Genomic DNA, 20000 nt, shown 5'->3' on the forward strand with positions numbered 1-20000 from the left:
CCCAGTAACCTTGCGGCTGTAGCCTGTAACAGAAGCAATGGAGTAATATCGGGATTACCCGTTCTATTAACGCCATGACTAGACTGTTACTAATAATATGCAGCAGGCCTTCCCAGTAGGCTATTCAGTGTTCATTTTGCTGCCTTCCTGTCGACAGCAAGAATGGCGAGTGGCGTGAGTAATTTACCTTTCATAATTGTCATTCCTTTATTTTCGAAGGTTGAATCTGTGTGAAACATATCAATAAGATGTCACAGCTCAGAGTTGGTTTGCTGTGCGAGTGTTGTGTGCTGAACTTGTGAGAGCTTTGCGTTGTGTGTAATGTGTGACGAGATGTGTGGAACGACACGAAATGCGCTGTCACGAGCACAACGTGTTAACTGTGCTGTGTTAATCGGTATCAGATCAATCCTAAAACTCGCCATATCTCTATTCCCTGAACTCAATTGTGTGGATGCCTAATCTTATGTGCGATTCTTATGCTTACCAATGTCATAAAGTAGAAGCTATGAAGTCAAACACTGGTCATCATTGTGTTGAAAGTTCTTTCAAAAGACCTGAGCCCTGGCTTATTGACGTGATATCGGGATTTCCCGTTGTGTTAGGGGTATGACTAGACTGTCGCTAAGAGCACTGACCAACAAACGGCGGTGAACGAAGAAGTATTTTGAAACCAAAGGCTATAAATATGCAGCGTCTTCTTTCTTAATGTCTGAAAAGATGTGTCATGGATGGTCGCCTGTGAATGTAAAGCTTGAACAAGAGCCGATAACATTCGCAACAAGGCGGATTGAAGCAATATTTACTGTTTAAGTTCATATAACCATGCTTCTAGTGAAACAAGTTTTCACATTAAAGTGAAATTACATTTGGCAGAACAAGAACTGTCAAACAACACACGAACAAATATACGAGAAGAAATCATAACAAACGTTGTGTACTGTTGTGACGTCATCAAAGGCAACAGTTTGTGTCACAGGACCAAGAGAGTAAAGAGATTGACTCGCGTTGTGTAGCAACCTTATTCAAACAATCAATGTAGGTAGGTGTACAAGTGTTAATCCCACCAAGATCCTGTACGGAACAATTAGGGTCATTTGTAAAAATTGCTCTTGGTCGTTTGAACATTTCCAAGGGAGTGCATCCATCTCCTGAAGTGTGCATTGAACTCCTTAGTGCCTTTCCCCATCCATCCTGTATTTGTTTAGCGCAAGAGCGTTAAGTTGGTGTATGCGTGCAATATCCGGATTTAAAACAAAATTCTATCAGCCTTATAACTAGACAGTTACTAATTATATGTAAGAGGACGACGCAGAATAAACGTTGCTGCTTTCCTGTCGACAGCAAGAATGGCGAGTGGCGTGAGTAAAAGACGTTTTTTAAATTAAGCTTACTCAGTAACTGGTACATGGCCGTTCGGCAGAGTTATGCCGCTTGAAACTTTGAAAAACATTTCGTCTTCCGCTTCCGGCCAACACGTGCTCGAAGTAAACAAGGCAAGGAGAGCGGAGATAACTCGGTCCAAACATTACGCATTGCGCTTGGGGAAAGTGCCATTCTGATAGGTGGTACCCTGTGCGTGTACGTTACATCAGTTTCTTCCCATTCGTGAAACTTCTGTTCCCACGTGACATTACAGGCTAGTCACTAGCGAGAGGGTGTGTCTCAAACACGTGTACATGAAACACATGTGTGTCCGAGTAAAGCAAGGATACTCACTGCTTCACCACCCATACAACCCCGACACAGTTATAACCGGAAGTCGTCTATTTGCCTTTCACTATCAGTCGCTTTATGGGGACATGTGATATGTATAAGTCTCTGTGATACCTATCAGTCGCTTTATGGGGACATGTGATAGGTATAAGTCTCTGTGATACCTATCAGTCGCTTTATGGGGACATGTGATAGGTATAAGTCTCTGTGATACCTATCAGTCGCTTTATGGGGACATGTGATAGGTATAAGTCTCTGTGATACCTATCAGTCGCTTTATGGGGACATGTGATAGGTATAAGTCTCTGTGATACCTATCAGTCGCTTTATGGGGACATGTGATAGGTATAAGTCTCTGTGATACCTATCAGTCGCTTTATGGGGACATGTGATAGGTATAAGTCTCTGTGATACCTATCAGTCGCTTTATGGGGACATGTGATAGGTATAAGTCTCTGTGATACCTATCAGTCGCTTTATGGGGACATGTGATAGGCATAAGTCTCTGTGATACCTACCAGTCGCTTTATGGGGACATGTGATAGGTATAAGTCTCTGTGATACCTATCAGTCGCTTTATGGGGACATGTAATAGGTATAAGTCTCTGTGATACCTATCAGTCGCTTTATGGGGACATGTGATAGGTATAAGTCTCTGTGATACCTATCAGTCGCTTTATGGGGACATGTGATAGGTATAAGTCTCTGTGATACCTATCAGTCGCTTTATGGGGACATGTAATAGGTATAAGTCTCTGTGATACCTATCAGTCGCTTTATGGGGACATGTGATAGGTATAAGTCTCTGTGATACCTATCAGTCGCTTTATGGGGACATGTAATAGGTATAAGTCTCTGTGATACCTATCAGTCGCTTTATGGGGACATGTAATAGGTATAAGTCTCTGTGATACCTATCAGTCGCTTTATGGGGACATGTGATAGGTATAAGTCTCTGTGATACCTATCAGTCGCTTTATGGGGACATGTAATAGGTATAAGTCTCTGTGATACCTATCAGTCGCTTTATGGGGACATGTGATAGGTATAAGTCTCTGTGATACCTATCAGTCGCTTTATGGGGACATGTGATAGGTATAAGTCTCTGTGATACCTATCAGTCGCTTTATGGGGACATGTAATAGGTATAAGTCTCTGTGATACCTATCAGTCGCTTTATGGGGACATGTGATAGGTATAAGTCTCTGTGATACCTATCAGTCGCTTTATGGGGACATGTAGTAGGTATAAGTCTCTGTGATACCTATCAGTCGCTTTATGGGGGACATGTAATAGGTATAAGTCTCTGTGATACCTATCAATATGACGTCACTGCTCAGAGTGGGTTCGCTGAACGGATGTTGTGTGCTGAACGTGAGAGCTTTGTGTTGTGTGTAGTGTGTGACGAGATTGTGTGTAACGACACGAAATGTGCTGCTTTAACCGAACGTGTTTAATTTGCAGTGATATATTGTGAGTCTTAAAACTGGTCAGGCCTCTATATAAAATAGTATAGCCTGAAATCAATGGTGTAGGTGTGTTATCATTCTGGCGAATGTAATATGAAACATATCGTACAGATGCTATAATCTGATATATATGGGATGTTGAATATTTTTCACAAAGCCCGAGTTCGCTTTCTGACTAGACTGTCGTTGTCAGTTGAAAATCAGTGTTGTATCAGGACGTTTGTTGACATCGTAGGCTATAAATATGTAGCGTCTTTTCAGTCCTGAAAAACCGTGTCACGGTCGGTCGCTCGTAAATATTATGTTCAAACAAGAGTCTGATCATTATTGAGAGGCGTGTTTCTACACGTGGTCACTATATTCCCCTGTATCGGATTTTGCGCAAATTATGACTAGAATTACTGTCTTCATACCACTGGTGGTCTTGGGATTGTTTTTGCATTCTTGATCTAAGGTTACATGCAATGGGTTTAAATCGGGCGGGTTAGGCTACCACAAACAAACCTTGCTGTGTTGAGACGATCCCCGAATGTTGTAAATATTTTTGAATGAGCATAAAAGTCAGACCAGTTAACCTACACACTTGAAACTTTAACTGAAAATCATCTTCCGTAAGCTGAAAGTATTTTGCGTCAAATATGAAGCATTTCCCCGAAAACATGTGGATGTTAAAAGCAATTTTTGAGGATTACATTTGTTTTCACCAAGTACACTTATATCCAGATGTCGATTAATAAAGTCCCGCGTTTTAGCAAACAACAAGTAAGTACCGTACAGTACCTTGTAGGCGCCCTACCCCCTTATGCACTAGTTTAGTCCCAAAGTAGGAGGTGGGTGTTTACTAAATATTATTCCCTGAGCAGAATCAGACCCTCGTTACAAATATCAATACAACGATGTAAAGAAGAAATGTTGATGTGCAAAAACATCCGCCCTCTATGTCTCTTTCCCTGTGACACGCACGTGTTAGTATGTGTGCATGAGTGCCTGGCCAGGATGAAACCTAGCGATACAAACATGGAAGTATGTGTGCATGAGTGCCTGGCCAGGATGAAACCTAGCGATACAAACATGGAAGTATGTGTGCATGAGTGCCTGGCCAGGATGAAACCTAGCGATACAAACATGGAAGTATGTGTGCACGAGTGCCTGGCCAGGATGAAACCTAGCGATACAAACATGGAAGTATGTGTGCACGAGTGCCTGGCCAGGATGAAATCTCGCGATGCAAACATGGAAGTATGTGTGCACGAGTGCCTGGCCAGGATGAAACCTAGCGATGCAAACATGGAAGTATGTGTGCACGAGTGCCTGGCCAGGATGAAACCTAGCGATGCAAACATGGAAGTATGTGTGCACGAGTGCCTGGCCAGGATGAAACCTAGCGATACAAACATGGAAGTATGTGTGCACGAGTGCCTGGCTAGGATGAAACCTAGCGATACAAACATGGAAGTATGTGTGCACGAGTGCCTGGCCAGGATGAAACCTAGCGATACAAACATGGAAGTATGTGTGCACGAGTGCCTGGCTAGGATGAAACCTAGCGATACAAACATGGAAGTATGTGTGCACGAGTGCCTGGCCAGGATAAAACCTAGCGATACAAACATGGAAGTATGTGTGCACGAGTGCCTGGCTAGGATGAAACCTAGCGATACAAACATGGAAGGAAACCTAGCGATACAAACATGGAAGTATGTGTGCACGAGTGCCTGGCCAGGATGAAACCTAGCGATACACACATGGAAGAATCCTGTTGCGTCGTGGTTTTTATCACAAAACTAATGCTGAAACAGACTGTCCAAAACAATATTGAGAATTTTGCTCCTGGTTTCCAACAAGTGGTATTAACAGCTATTGTGTTTTCAGCGTAGCAATAGGGTACGATATTTAGACGAGACAAGTATAATGCCGACGAGTCGGAGACCAAAGGGGAAGATAATTTCACATTTTCGTCAAATTCGCTGAGTTGTATGCTTGTCCACTGTAATCTTCAGTTTTAGTAATTGTGCACACTGAATTTCACACACATTTGTGGAGCCCCGATGTCCAACTCATTCATTGTCAAATCTAGAGTAAGTGATTATAATATACAGTTATATCTTTTGATTGTGTAAGAAGAGACACAAAATCTTCTTTCATTATATACCAGAAACAGCTCCGTGCTGTTAATTTTACAGTTATCACAAGCGAAATACTTATTCAAAATAATCATTGAACAATCTGTATCTTAAATGAGAACTGAAAAGGACGACTCTTGATCTGCTTCGCAGAATCAGCGTTAGCATTGCAAGCATAAGAAAAATAATTAAAATCAAGTACAAAATGGAAACAAATGTCACATTTGAAGTCCCCAGCCAAAGATCACGCCATATAATATTCGGCTATACCGAGAGCGCGCTGACGCCAGGTGTAAACAAAGCTTTGTCACCAACTTCACGGCAAGTGTCCCCCATTCCAAACAAAACGTGTCTCTTTGAAACCTCGTACAACTTAAATGTAAGGGTTGTGGGAATGAGTGAGGTTTGTATCAAGTACATGTGTGGGTTTCAACGATAAATATTCACGTAAACGAACATACGAATCGATTTGCTGTATATCTGTCCTCACTCATATTCGCCTACTTCCATTGCATCCTACACGCCTCTTTGTCGATAAATGGACTGATAAGCCACACTATTATGTTCATTGATGTGTCCTGCGTTGATATGTGAGATATCACATTCAAAACGGTCTGTATAATGCAAACATTCAAACAGAAATGAAGCTGCCAAACTGTGTGGTAGCGCACCGCCGCAATGTCTGGATCAGAATAAAATTGCCTCCGCGCGTTTAAATGATAAAATACCGGAACAAAATTGGCTGCCCGTATGACCTACCGGTTGGTTTTCAGAACTATGCATGGTTCCAATGACCAGCCTACCGTTTTTTTCTGGACTGTTTGCATCAGAAAAGTGTGCGTTCCGGTTTAAAAATAATTTGCGCCATCACTGCATACAAACCCAACAGACTTATTTCCAAATGTTGTCTCTTGAATACACTGTGTTGGACAAAGTTATCGACTTGGTTTAACAAATTAGTAAAGACCAAACAAGTCAATCCAAAGTAATACATTTGTGTGGACATTGTTGAAGGTTCCTACAGTCTTCAATCTACAGTCTTACCAGTATGCACGATGTGGTAATTAATTAAACCACCACAGTTCTCAACACACTTTTACCTGGGGGAGCAATCCCAGGAGACACGTGACAAGGATAAACAGCATTGCTGCTCCCTGTGCACAATGAAATCAGATTTGTTTTGGTTGAATTAATTTCTCAGACTGACATAAGTGTCCGTGACAGGACTGTACTAACACCCTATCCTTACTCCCTCGTGCAGGCAGGACACTCATCCAGACAGACCCAGCCTCAAGGCCCTTCCTCTGCAGTTCTGTCGCTATGGAAACAACGGGTGGAAGAGTGGTACCCGGACCTGTACCGCCAACCCTACTTTATTCCCCCGGTGTACATGTACAGGACCCGGCACCAAGCAATCCAGCTGTCAAGACGGACTGTCTTCATGACTCAGCCATCCGTGACCGACCTACCCCGCGGTGCTCCACCCGCTCTACAAGAGAGCGACGTCCGCGATGACCTGTGCCAGCAGAAGGTGTTGGACAGTCTCCGCCGCCTGTCCCAGACCCAGACAGAAGGCTTGTTCGTCCTGTCCCAGCTCAACTTCGGTCACTACCTCAACGACCCGAGCTTCGCTGCAGCGGCCTCCACACTGGCCAGACCCGTGGACCTCAAGGCTGCGAACAAACACCGCGGTGACTTTGACGTCCTCATCATCCACAGGCGCCACGGGATCCTGGTGGGTGAGATCAAAGCCATAGGAGACACGATATCCTCGCTCCCACAGCAGCAGCAAGACCAGCAGGTGAAGAAGAAGGTGGAGCAGGCCATCAAACAGCTGCACAAAGCGGAGGACGTGCTGAAACACTTGACGGACTACCTCCAGCCCCCACCCCGGGTACAGAAAACGTTGATGCTGCCCAACATCACCAGAGCTCAGCTACAGCGTGTGCTTGGGGACAACCCCCAGCTAACACAGGTATGAATAAGGATTAACTGTGGCACACTCTGCCTGTCTACACTTTCCATGAGTTATGATCTCATGTCCGAGTCTTTATAATGCAGTACGAGTCTTGATATGCTTGCGTACAAAATTATTGCCTAGAAAGAATGTACCAGAACAGAGAATGACGAGATTTATTCAGATTTATATTTTAATCAGGTATCAGCAAACTGTCTGATTTATGAGAGGTTGTGCTTTCAAATTTTGGGAACTGCGTTTGTACATTTTGAGGCATGGATTGGTCATAGATAAAATCATCTCGTCACACACACACATCTTCAGACAACTGTCGGTATGAAACGAACATATCCTACTGAATGAAATACGCACATATCACCAAGAAACCATAACCTTAAGCACACGGCTAATGGCATGTACCTTTAACTTTGAGGAACAGAATTATATTTTGAAGTATACACTCTTCAAAAAAAGTTTTTTACGAGCACGCCACACAAAACAGACAAGACCGAATTCTTTCATTTTTAAAAAATAAGATCGAACGCGGCAGCGACAATTTAGCTAGAGTGAGTCAAGCGTGACAACCCTCGAAAATAGAACTCACAACAATGTGAATCAGTGTCAATAACGCGTGTGCCCTCCGTTGTGTGCCAGGCATTCAACACATCGTTGGCGCATGGAGTAGATCAGGTTGCAAATGAATGCTCTGGGAACTCAATTCCACTCCTGCTGGAGCCACTGCAGCAGTTGACCCAGATTGGCAAGAGGAGGGTGATGTTGCTGTACCTGACGACAAAGCTCGTCCCACATGTGCTCTCTGGGGTTCAGGTCCGGGCTGTTGGCTGGATGAAGGTGTTTACAGCTGCAGAGCGATGGGGAGGTGCGTTGTCATCCTGAAGAATCGCACGAGGGCCGATCGCTTGGAGGGCTGGAACGACCAGGGGTTGCAGGATCTCATTCTGGTAGAGGACACCGGTCAAGTTGCCCACTACATGATACAGAGGTGTCCTTAGACGTGTGCTGATCCCTCCCCAGGCCATCACAGAGCCTTCGCCAAAATGCTGTCGTTCCAGAACAGCGCCTTCTGCGAAGCGCTCTCCACGATGCTCCACACTCGGATGCGACCATCAGCAGGTTCCAAGCAAAAGCGGGACTCATCTGTAAACAACACCTTAGCCCACTGCTGACGTTGCCACCTCACATGTTGAGTGCACCAGGCTCGGCGAGCTGCTCGGTGATTAGCAGTCAGGGTTGTTCCTCAGACTGGACGCCTTGCACGCAAGCCAAAGTTGTGCAAGCGGTTTCGGATCGTCTGACAACTAACAACAGTGTTGGTGGTAGCTTGTAGGCGTTGCCTAATGTTGTTTGCCGTAGCCATTCTTTGTTGCATTGCCTGCCTCTGAATGAAGCGATCCTCTCTTTGTGTGGTGACTCTAGGCCGACCAGAACGTTGTCGCTCCTGCACTCTTCCAGTTGCGTGGAATCTCTGTTTTAGTCTGATGATGACAGAGGGAGCCACTGCAAGCCTCTGGGCCACTTGCCTGGCAGCAACACCGTCTTGTAGCCATCCTAGTGCCCTTCGTCTATCCAAATCGCCCAGTTTTCTTCGTGGGGGCATGTTGCTACTGTGGATAATTGTGTCAGCGTGTCAACCTTTAAACACAAGCTGGTGAGCGATGTTCATAGCCAGGACCCTGTTGTAGCACGTGCATCACAACCTTTTGCTCTGGCATGCGCTCCGCAAATTTCATGGAGCTATAAAAACATAGAAAACCTTTTTCAATGCAGAAGCTTTTGAGAAGTCCCACAAAGGGAAATAACTCTGCCTGCCAAACAAAAGTGTAGGTCAAGACTCATTGTTTATTTGTTAATTCAAACACAATAATCTTTTAATTCAAAACATAAACGAGTACTCACCTGAGTCGAAGTTTGTGTAGAATTCCACGATGTAGTTTACAGGAACGGAGGGATATGTGAGATGCGCACACCGCCGGAAACACGCCATTTTTCACAGCTCAGGTCATCTGATATAACCATATCAGATGATCTGACTTATCTTTAAGCAACCAAAAATGTTTTAGTTGCATTTACATTTGATAAATTAGCTTATTTCCTTTAATGGGGAGGGTGAAACTGAAGGGCGGGCACATATCCCTCCGTTCCTGTAAACTACATCGTGGAATTCTACACAAACTTCGACTCAGGTGAGTACTCGTTTATGTTTTGAATTCCACTTCTCGTAGTTTACCGAAACTACGTGATTTGTGAGATTTTAAAGTTGGTTGATTAAAGATTATAATTCAAACAAAGGAATAATCAAAGTCACACTAAAGTTAAATATCAAACATTTATTCTCAAAGGACAACATGAGAATAGTGAACACCTGTCTTGGCTTTTGCACCAAACATACATTGTTTGAAAACAACCATGTATTACACAAATAAGTGATGCATTTATTTTCCATTCATTATGGGAATTGCAATTTCTTCATAACCAAAGAAACAATAAACACTACAACACATTTGAAAAACAATGGATCAATTGTCCACAAAAACCATTTGCATTTTCTCTTACATGGAGCCAGGGAGATAATTGTCTCTAGATCTCCATTTGTTAGCTCCCTTGTCTTGAATTTTAACCTTTCCCAATGCAAATTATCAGAATGTAATCAAAGTTCGATTTCTGAGCTGGAAGTTTTTTATTTTCCAACTTTCGCATAATAGTTTAAGATAGTGTTTGATTTATCTTTACTTTCCAGTGGTTTGTTATAGAACTTCTTGAAAGTGGATACATTTGACCAGCCTGCTACTTTCAAAATATCTTGAACAGCAACACCCGACTTGAACATTGCTGAAGATGATGCGCCCCGAAAGCTGTGGGGTGCAAAATTTGTCATTCCTGCGCGTATGAGGACAGTTTTTGTGTGAGTTTAGAGGGAGCGGTCAGCGACCATAAACTCTATTTAAACGAGACAGATATGCAGCAAAAGGAGGGGGGGAGGAGGTGTCAGTAGAGGTAATGCAGGAGGAAGTGATAGCAGAGTCCCGTGGGAACGAATGCGGGGAATGGAAGAGGGTTGGAGGGCAGGGGGGAGGTGATGAGTGAAGGAGAGCAGTCTGGAATGAAACAATGGTAACAGATAAGGGAGTCCGAGAGAGAGCGAGAGAGAGCGAGGACCGAAGTCATTAGTAGCAGCGCAGCGGCCAGCAAGCAAGTTCAGCGATTTTTCAGTTCTGCAAAACTGGAAAATCTCAAATGTGGCACTCAGTGCTAGAGGGCGATTGTGACAGAGAATTTTTGTTAGACGGTATACAGCACGGTTTTCGGGTAACAGAAAAACATAAAACATGTGTGTTAGCAGCAGAACAAAGCAATCATAAATCAGCGTACGATCATCGCGACGTGGTAGAACAAGAACTGTTAGATCAAATAGCAAAAGGAAATTATATAGTGGCAAGTAAGAAGCCAACGGTCGTAAGCGCACTAGCCGCGATCCCCAAAGAAGATGGTAGCGTTAGGCTAATTCATGATGCCAGCAAACCAACAGGTAGGGCAATGAACGATTACTCCATCCCTGAGTCAGATGAAGTGTACCCCCCTAAAGTCGACTTGCAGTCCGCATATCGCTCAGTGTGCATCAGTCCGGATGATTATTGTGTAACGGGACTCAAGTGGCATTTCAAAGGTAAAAACAGACCGACTTATTTGTTTGACAGTCGACTTCCATTTGGTAGTAATATTAAAATCATCAAAGTCAGTAGTTCTTGACAAAAGGGATCCTTGACACCGTCACATTTTCATAGACTTTCACAGTCAATTCGCAGGTGCATGGCCAGGAGAGGCATGCCTGGTGTGTTAGCATACATAGATGATTTTCTTTTAGTAGCAGCAACAAAAGAGGAGTGCAACGACATGTTATTTTCTTTGATTAGATTATTGAGGGAACTAGGCTTCAACATTAGCTGGAAGAAGGTGGTGGGGCCCACCCAACGTATCACATTTCTTGGAGTCGACATCGACACGCGGAACAACACTCTGTCACTTGGAAGTGACAAACTGCAGCAACTGCGGCGGCGACTACTGCAATTTCGAGGAAAGAAGCGCGCGACAAAAACTCAGCTTCAAAGCATCGCGGGTTCTCTTAATTGGGCCTGTCAAGCTGTCAGAGGAGGAAAATTCTTTCTGCGGCGGATACTGGACACAATAAAACCCCTTCAGCAGCAGCGGCACAAAGCAAAGCTTTCTAGCGAATTCCAAAAAGATGTGCAATGGTGGCTTTCTTTTATGCATGTATTTAATGGAACAGTGTATTATTTCCACAATGCAAAACAGCATGTCCATGTGGACGCATGTAATATTGCAGCAGGTGCCTTTTGGCAGGGCGACTGGCAGTACACCTATTTTAAAAAAGACATGCCGGCAGCGAACAATTTACACATAAACTTTAAAGAAGTATGTGCTGTGTTACAAGCTGTGACACGATGGGCACCGATGTGGTGCGGACAAGAAGTGATTGTGCATACTGATAGCACTGTGACAAAATCAATTATCAATAAAGGCAGATCTACTAATAAGTATGTCAACAGCTTACTTCGGAAAATGGCATGGGAATGTGCTAAAGTAAACTGTAGCATTGCGGCGGTGCATGTGGCCGGTTGTGTAAACATTATGGCTGACACTATTTCACGTCTTCACGAGCCTAGGCGGCGCGAAGAGTTAGTGCGGCTGTTGACTTTCTGGCACCGGGGGAGACCCCCCAACGTGAACCTGTGTGATCATATGTCTGACCAAGCCCTTGTGTTCCTTCTTTCCAGATGAAGGATGCGAATAATGTTTATGTAAACATTGTAAACAAGACATTGTGTTTTTGGGCGGCGTGTTTGGTGTTTTTTCTTTGTGGAGTTCTCCAAAAAATCGAACTTGTTCCAGGACAACGGGAATCTTGATCCCGATAAGCAGCTTACACGAGATCGCGTGGTGATTTTGGAGACGGACAGTGTGTCAATAACTTTTCAATGGAGTAAGACAATTCAGCGTAAAGAACGCTCCGTGGAAACTAAAGCTTCCTGCAATTCCTTCACATCCTTTATGCCCAGTGTCCGCAGTGACTGATATGTTTCATGTTTTGGGACCGATGGGCCCCAAGGCGCAGGTTTTTTCCGATCAAAGGATCTGATTTCAATAAGAAACTGCGTGTAACTGCTGCTGTTGCTGGAGGGGATTTTCTCTAGTCACAGTTTCTGGCGGGGCGGCGCCGCGGGGGCGTTGAGTTGTGGCGTGCCGGGTGAAATCGTCAAGGTGATGGGGGACTGGAAAAGCACTGCTTACTTAGGTTACTTAGATCAGCTGCCGCCCAAGGTGATTGACTCGTATAGATTGCATATAGTCCGCAAAACACCTTCAACTATTACAACATAACAATCCTAACTAAATATTACCACTTCTTGAATTGGGCGGAATAACGAGTGTTAATTATTTCCTATTTGGGATTTATCTCTGTACAATGTTATTTTTCATGGTCATTGTCAGATGCCCTCGTTACTTGGCCCAAATCAAATAAACCTTTTGGCTACGTATGTTGGTACGGAAGCGTGAGTGTGTGTGTGTGTGTGTGTGTGTGTGTGTGTGTGTGTGTGCGTGCGTGCGTGCGTGTGGGTGTGTGTGTGTGTCTGCGCGCGCGCGTGTGACGGTGTCTGTATGAGTGTGTATTAGCCAGTGACAGTTGCCTAGTGTTCTACAATTGCAGCTAGGGGGGGGGGGGGGAGCATTAGTGAGTAGTTTAAGTGTGAGTTTAGAGGGAGCGGTCAGCGACCATAAACTCTATTTAAACGAGACAGATATGCAGCAAAAGGAGGGGGGGGAGGAGGTGTCAGTAGAGGTAATGCAGGAGGAAGTGATAGCAGAGTCCCGTGGGAACGAATGCGGGGAATGGAAGAGGGTTGGAGGGCAGGGGGGAGGTGATGAGTGAAGGAGAGCAGTCTGGAATGAAACAATGGTAACAGATAAGGGAGTCCGAGAGAGAGCGAGAGAGAGCGAGGACCGAAGTCATTAGTAGCAGCGCAGCGGCCAGCAAGCAAGTTCAGCGATTTTTCAGTTCTGCAAACCCCCACATCCACCCCCTGGCATCCACCTATTAGTTTTGTTGACGGTTCGCTGCGTGCATTGTGTACCCCCCTTTTGGAGATGATTGCATTTGCATCATTTGAATCAATTTCCTGCATAGTATAACTATAATCAAAATGAGGGCTATATGTATGTGTTAATTAGTAATTGATGTTTTGTTGAATTCATTGTCATTTTGTTTTTATGAATTGATATGTATGTAAACATTTGTTTCTTTTGTGTGTGTGTGTGTGTGGATTTATCTCTGTACAATGTTATCTTTCATGGTCATTGTCAGATGGTATTTTTCTCTGAAGTAAACTGCCCTCGTTACTTGGCCCAAATCAAATAAACCTTTTGGCTACGTATGTTGGTACGGAAGCGTGAGTGTGTGTGTGTGTGTGTGTGTGTGTGTGTGTGTGTGTGCGTGCGTGCATGCGTGCGAGTGGGTGTGTGTGTGTGTCTGCGCGCGCGCGTGTGACGGTGTCTGTATGAGTGTGTATTAGCCAGTGACAGTTGCCTAGTGTTCTACAATTGCAGCTAGGGGGGGGGGGAGCATTAGTGAGTAGTTTAAAGCCACCTAGCTATGGTGTCTTTCGCCGCTGGCCCATGTGGCTGTTGGTAACACAAAAGTAACTGGTCAGTCTCATCACTCTCACATCTGAATTCTACAGTACTATTTATGTACTGTCGAAGACAAGTCACCACACACAAAGGTTTGTCTTCTGTATAAAACGGTAACTGCAAAGGTTTTGGATGAAAGTCAGGTGTAGACTGCTTCAACTTTTCAGTTATGTAAATTGTACATCCATCATCATGAAAACAAATATTTCTCAACCTGATCAAATGAATTGTCTGCACTCTGTGGGCAGTAATTAACAACAACAAGGAACACAATTTTAAAGTCAAATCCTTCAATGAAAGTTCAGAATTTTCACCCAGGTTTCTGAAAAACTGCAAAACTTTGTCTACATCCCAAGTTTCATTGTATCTTGGTTGTGGTGTACGCAGTTCAAAGATTCCCTTTAGAAATCGAATTACTAAAGGGTGACATCCTACTGTTTTATTGTCTGGTAGAATAACCACTGCAGATAGTGCACTCCTTGCAGTGTTTATAGCACTGTATGCTAAGCCATCTTCATACAGCTTAGTCAAGAACTGTAACACCTCATCTATAGTCGGACGAAGGGGATCACACTGGCACTGCACACAAAACTTGCTCCATCTGCTGAGGTAGGAGGCATACTGCTGTCTGGTTGAAGGTCGCCACGATGCCCAGATAACTTGGAAAGTCTCACCTTGAACTCCTCTTGCTTCGAGGGATTTCCTGATAAGCAACAAGCCAGAAGTTGCAGAGTCCTGTGGAGCGGATGCACATCTTGCGTATGTGGTAGATGAATGGTAAGCTTTCCCTTTGGAAGAAGAACAGGCTCTTGTGTCAGCATTTTCAACATCTGGGGGTACCATACTGCCGTAGGCCACTTTGGAACGATCAAGATTCCTTCCGCTCTGTCGCGCTGCCATTTGTTGAGCACTTTCTGCAGCAAGCTGAAAGGCGGAAAGGCATATATTAACCATTTTGACCAATCTTGGGTAAAGGCATCAATGGCCAAGGCTTCTGGGTCTGGTATCCAGGACACGAATGGTTTCATCTGAAAATTTAATCGTGATGCAAATAGATCGATGTCTGGCTTCAGCAGACGATCTTTTAATTTGCAGAAAATATCATGATTCAATTTCCACTCAGTACGATCATTGAATTGTCTTGACAAAACGTCAGCTTCTGTATTCAGTATTCCTGAAATATGTGAAATTGATATCCAAATACCATTTTCCTTGCACCACATCCAAATTTGTTTTGCAACGTTATTGCAATCTGGAGAACGCGATCCTCCCATATTGGATATATAGGAGACTGCACATGTGTTGTCTGTCAAGACTTTTACATGTTTTCCTGTGATCATTTCTTTGAAACTTTTCAAAGCGTACAAAATTGCCATCATTTCTAGAACATTGATGTGCAAATTCATTTCTGTTTTGGACCATCGCCCTCCAGTCTTAATTTGACCACAAACAGCTCCCCAACCACCTGAACTTGCAGCATCCGTCTGGATTTCAACTTCAGGATTAGTTTTTTCAATGGGGAAAAAAGATGAATCTAAATTTTCAATCCACCAGTCTAGTTCTTCTGTTGTCTTATCTGTCAAGCTTGTCAGCGATTCAACATTTCCTGCAGAAAAATTTTAACGATGTGGATTTCAGTCTGTCTAAACTCCTATAAAACAGTGGGCCCCACTGAACAGCTGGAAAAGTTGCTACCAACTGGCCTATAACTTGTGCCAGTTCTCTTATGGTCACCCTCTTCTTTCTTTTCAGTTCTGAACATGCGAGCACAACTTTTTGCTTTCTTTCCAGGGGTAAAGTAACTGTCATATCTTCAGAGTTTAAAAGAAACCCCAAGTACCTCAGTTTCTTGCAGGGTTTGAGGACTGATTTCTCTGTGTGGATAATAAATCCCAGTGAATCGAGTAATTTCACTGTCTTTGACACATTCTCTGCACACTCTTCAAAAGAATTACCTTGCAGATAACTATCATCAATAAAGGAAGTGGATAAATATCCCTGTGATCTGAGTGTGGCATAGACTGGTTTCATTAACTTTGTGAAATAACGAGGGCAGTTACTTAGTCCATTTGGGAAACAGGTATACTGATAAAGTTTGTTTCTCCACATGAATTTGAGGTATTTCCTGCATTCTGCTTTTATTGGTACAGAGTAGTATGCATGTCTGAGATCCACTGAAGCCATGTAGCAGCCTCTTATCATCATTTGAGTTGCTGACGTAAGATTGTCCATCTTAAAGTGCTCATATTGTACTGAATCATTAAACTTTTTTAGATTCTTTTTTTTTTTTTTTTTACCATCACGAACATTCGACCTAGACACAATCATTTGTCGTAGTAAGCGTAGACATCCGGTCTGCTCCCCGCCTAATGGCCGATGTCTTCCGTCTTCGGGGGACTACGTGGGTTTAAATTTGGAGTGGTCCTTCTCCTAGAGGAGTTTCCTTGCAGGGATAGTGAGCCTCCTCTGCCCTCGTTTTAATTTTGGAGTGATCTTCTCCTAGGACAGCTGCCTTCCAGGGTTGACGAGCCTGTCCTGCCCGGCTATTTAACCCATAGTTGGGGGTTGGTTCGTGGGCACTAGGGCGTATCCACACGCCGGTGGGCCTGCATGCCACACGTCTAGGGGCCAACCACCTCCGAGTCCTTGTAGTTCAGCCTGGGGCCTTTCGGTACCCAGTTCACGCCTGTCGCCACGATGGAGGCACTACAAAGGGCTTGCTGTGGAGAGGTTATGTACTGGCAGGAGAGACTGACGCAAGCTGCTCTCTTTTCGCGTTGTCCTGAAGAGGACGGTGCTAGCCAGCGGTGAGGGCTGAAAGCGAGAAGTGACAAGCACAAAACACTTCGCCAACACACTAGACACATCACACAACCATTTGACAGGCATTTTTTAGATTCAAAATGAGACGGTAGGAGCCATCAGGTTTTGGGACCATGAAAACAGGGGAGATAATTTCATCTTCCTGATGCACCGATTTTTCAATAACTCCCAAGGATAACAGTTTTTCAATTTCCGAATCCATTTTTGTCCATAGATTTCCTTGTACTTGATTTTTCAAGTAAGAAAGATTTTCAGAATTGAAGTCAGAAAACTCATCTATTGGAATATCAGCACCGCACACCATGTCAAGAATAAATGGGTCTGATGTTATTTCTTCCCATTTTTGAACAAACTTTTTCAGTCTACCTGCTTCAAAAGGGCGGTTAGGTATTGTATCTTTACTTACAGATTTTGGCAGAGAAGGTAGTGGAGTTACTGCTGGCCTTGTTGCCACTCGGTTCGTCCGCTGCCGCGGTAGTTCGTTCTGCCCCGTGCACGGTAAGGTCCTCTCCCTCTCATTCTGCCTCTTGGTGTCCAGGTTCTTCCTGCACCTCTTGGCCTCCAATTCCAATCGTTTTTTGCAAAGGGGTTGTTTTGTGGAAAAAAACTTTTGACCTTTTACTCCACTTGACTGACTGAGACCCAGGCCCATTCTAGCTGTTGTATCAATGTTTGCACATGCAGCTTTCAGGTCATTGCCAAACAACATATCTGTGATTGGAACTTCAGCTTATTCTTTTATAATTATTAATTAATGACCTATATGTGCTGATGACCAATTTAATTTCCTTTGTTGGATCAATAAAATGTTATGAGTTATGAGTTATGAGTTACCAAGTTTTTTTGTACTTTTTGTTCAGTTGAGCATTTGAAATGTTCCCCCTTCTGTCGATTGACAGATCATGGTTTGTTTTCTGTACAAGTGCAATAGAATCTGCTACACCTTTCATGAGTCCCCGAATTTCGGGTGATTCACTTTTCAGTATGGTTTGCCATATGTTTGTGAGTGCATAGGTCGCTGTACACAGCGCTTTCTGATACTGCTGTAGTTTCAAATCTGCACCTCTTGTTGCACGGTCAAGTATTGACCATATCTCCGGATTGACCTTTGGAACAACAACCTTCAAGTTTTTAGGTCTGGCATACTTGTTCATTTTTTCTTTCATTTTTTCTTCTGAAATTTGACCTTTTGCCATGGTCTCATCAACCAGCTTCGCGATACCTTCCGGTACTTCTGGTGCAAGCTTTTCAGCATTGTCGAACTCTTGTTCTATTTCTGCCATTTCAGTGTCAGAATTACTAGTGCCACAAGTTTGACCACAAGTTTCACCTTCCTTCACTCTGATCATCGATTCTATTTGATCATCATAATCTTCGAACGAATCAGATTCATCTCCAGACTCTTGTGACTCTGCTTTTCGCTTTTGTCTTTGTGTCATCTTCGAACCATGATCATCAGGCGATTCGCCTTCGGTCTGGCCTTGTCCCTGACCTAGCAGCGCTAGGATACGTTCGTTTTGTTTTTTCATGTTATTCCAATCGCTGATTGGAATGGTCACTGCCTCTAACCGAGGTTTTTTCTTATTCTTTTTCTTCCCTTCTTTTTCGTTTGACACATGTTTGTCCTTTTGACTTGAACAAGGCAAGTCTAACAATTGATCCACTTCATCCGCATGGATTTGGACTTCAAGCACTGATTCAGTGCTGTCCATTGTTCGAACCAATTCTAAGCATATGCGACAACAAATAAGGAAAATACACTTACCGAAGGTCAAACAAATGGTTAACCAAAGGAATAAATCAGTCAAGTTAGGAAAAAAGGACCCTAAAAGGAAGGATTAACCTGATAAAGTAAGACCGATTTTGGAGAAGCTGCTATGGCGGCCGGAAGTCGTACGGGAATGGCGTGTTTCCGGCGGTGTGCGCATCTCACAAATCACGTAGTTTCGGTAAACTACGAGAAGTGGAATTATAATGTCGATGTTTAACTTGCTGGCACTTTTTTATAATGCGTTTTTTCCACCGATCCTTAACTTTTTTTGAAGAGTGTATGCTTACATACTCGGTTAGATGATTGCATGTTTTATTTCACTCGACCGACATTCTCAGAGCAAGCTTGTTTCGTCATCCCCCAGGACCTGCGCCACTGTCTGGTAGTGAGCGGCAGTGCCGACCCCAGCGCCCTCTGTATGACGTCAGATGACGTCATCACGCCGGACCCGTGGTGGCAGCAGCGGGTGACAGGGAGCGGCACAGAACCTGCCATGACAGACCCTGTGTACCTGGACCTGGTCTCACGGTCAGTGCGTGTGTGTGTGTTTGTGTGTGCGTGTGTGTGTGTGTGTGTGTGTGTGTGTGTGTGTGTGTGTGTGGGTGCGTGATCAACATCTTATATAATGTTTGATCGATTTTCTTTTTACAAATGATTAAAAGAAGAACACAAATCCTAAAATAGGAAATTATGTCCGCTGCTCATGAACATGTCCTCTGACCTTTACAGGTTCTGCGGCCCAGCGACCACAGTGACCGTGCACTGTTCATCCACACCGCGCCTTGCCCTGGCCCAGCACAGTGACCTGCGCACGCCGGGAGACGGGGTGGGGGAGACAGCGGCCAGGTTTGCTCCAGTCGACATCGTGCTCCACCCCACGCAGGTCGCTGTGCTCAACAGTCAGCAACCACTGGTCTACATCGCCGGTCCGCCAGGTACGGGCAAAACATTGATGTTAATTTTGAAAGCGCTTGACTTGTTGGAGCAGAACAAACCTGTGCAAGTTGTCAGTGTTCGGAACAGGGAAAGTCTGGCAGCGTCAACCATGATTTATAACCAGCTGCAGCAGACAGCAGGACCCACAGCCCAACAGCTCTTACACCTGCACACCTTTGACATTGACAATAGGGACGATGGAGTTGAGCGGGCAGTGGAGACACTGAGGAGCGCGGCAGTGGGAGGGCAGCTCTACGTTATCATCGACGAATCAACAATCTTGTAAGTGATGACTTCTGTGCAGAATGTTACGGTTACACATTGATTGCCTGTGTAGTTCTTTTTTCGGCGTATTTCCTTGTTAGGATAAGATATGTCGCCTGTACACTTTATAGGGTGGGGAAAGCTCGAGGGAGATTACCCTCGTGATATGCCACGCCCTGTCAAAAACTCAAACTCTGGGATGTCAGTTGAATCAA

The 20000-nt window shown here is 44.2% G+C and overlaps 3 protein-coding genes across 3 annotated transcripts in view; 2 read left to right on the forward strand and 1 right to left on the reverse strand.

The window, feature by feature from the left end:
- Positions 1-828: 828 nt before the first annotated feature.
- LOC138963837 (uncharacterized) overlaps positions 829-20000 on the forward strand; it is a 19676-nt gene continuing 504 nt past the window's right edge. The window contains exons 1-4 of the mRNA XM_070335691.1: positions 829-1361; positions 6570-7283; positions 18950-19113; positions 19315-20000. The exon at positions 19315-20000 is cut by the window's right edge and continues 504 nt beyond it. Of these exons, the coding sequence (XP_070191792.1) occupies positions 1350-1361; positions 6570-7283; positions 18950-19113; positions 19315-19807 (1383 nt within the window). The 5' untranslated portion in view covers positions 829-1349 and the 3' untranslated portion in view covers positions 19808-20000. The remainder of the gene's footprint in view (positions 1362-6569; positions 7284-18949; positions 19114-19314) is intronic.
- On the reverse strand, positions 12497-17539 carry LOC138963640 (uncharacterized). Its single transcript, XM_070335486.1, has 3 exons — positions 17221-17539; positions 14073-14915; positions 12497-12574 (listed from the first exon to the last, which is right to left on the reverse strand). The coding sequence occupies exons 1-3, from the start codon at positions 17521-17523 to the stop codon at positions 12497-12499; spliced, it is 1224 nt and encodes a 407-aa protein (XP_070191587.1). The 5' UTR covers positions 17524-17539.
- The window catches only part of LOC138964078 (uncharacterized), a 5498-nt gene continuing 5449 nt past the window's right edge, over positions 19952-20000 (forward strand). Inside the window, exon 1 of the mRNA XM_070335968.1 lies at positions 19952-19986. Coding sequence (XP_070192069.1) covers positions 19952-19986 — 35 coding nt within the window. The remainder of the gene's footprint in view (positions 19987-20000) is intronic.

The sequence above is a fragment of the Littorina saxatilis genome, linkage group LG4 (assembly GCF_037325665.1).
Source record: "Littorina saxatilis isolate snail1 linkage group LG4, US_GU_Lsax_2.0, whole genome shotgun sequence".
In the NCBI taxonomy this organism is placed as follows: Eukaryota; Metazoa; Mollusca; class Gastropoda; order Littorinimorpha; family Littorinidae; genus Littorina; species Littorina saxatilis.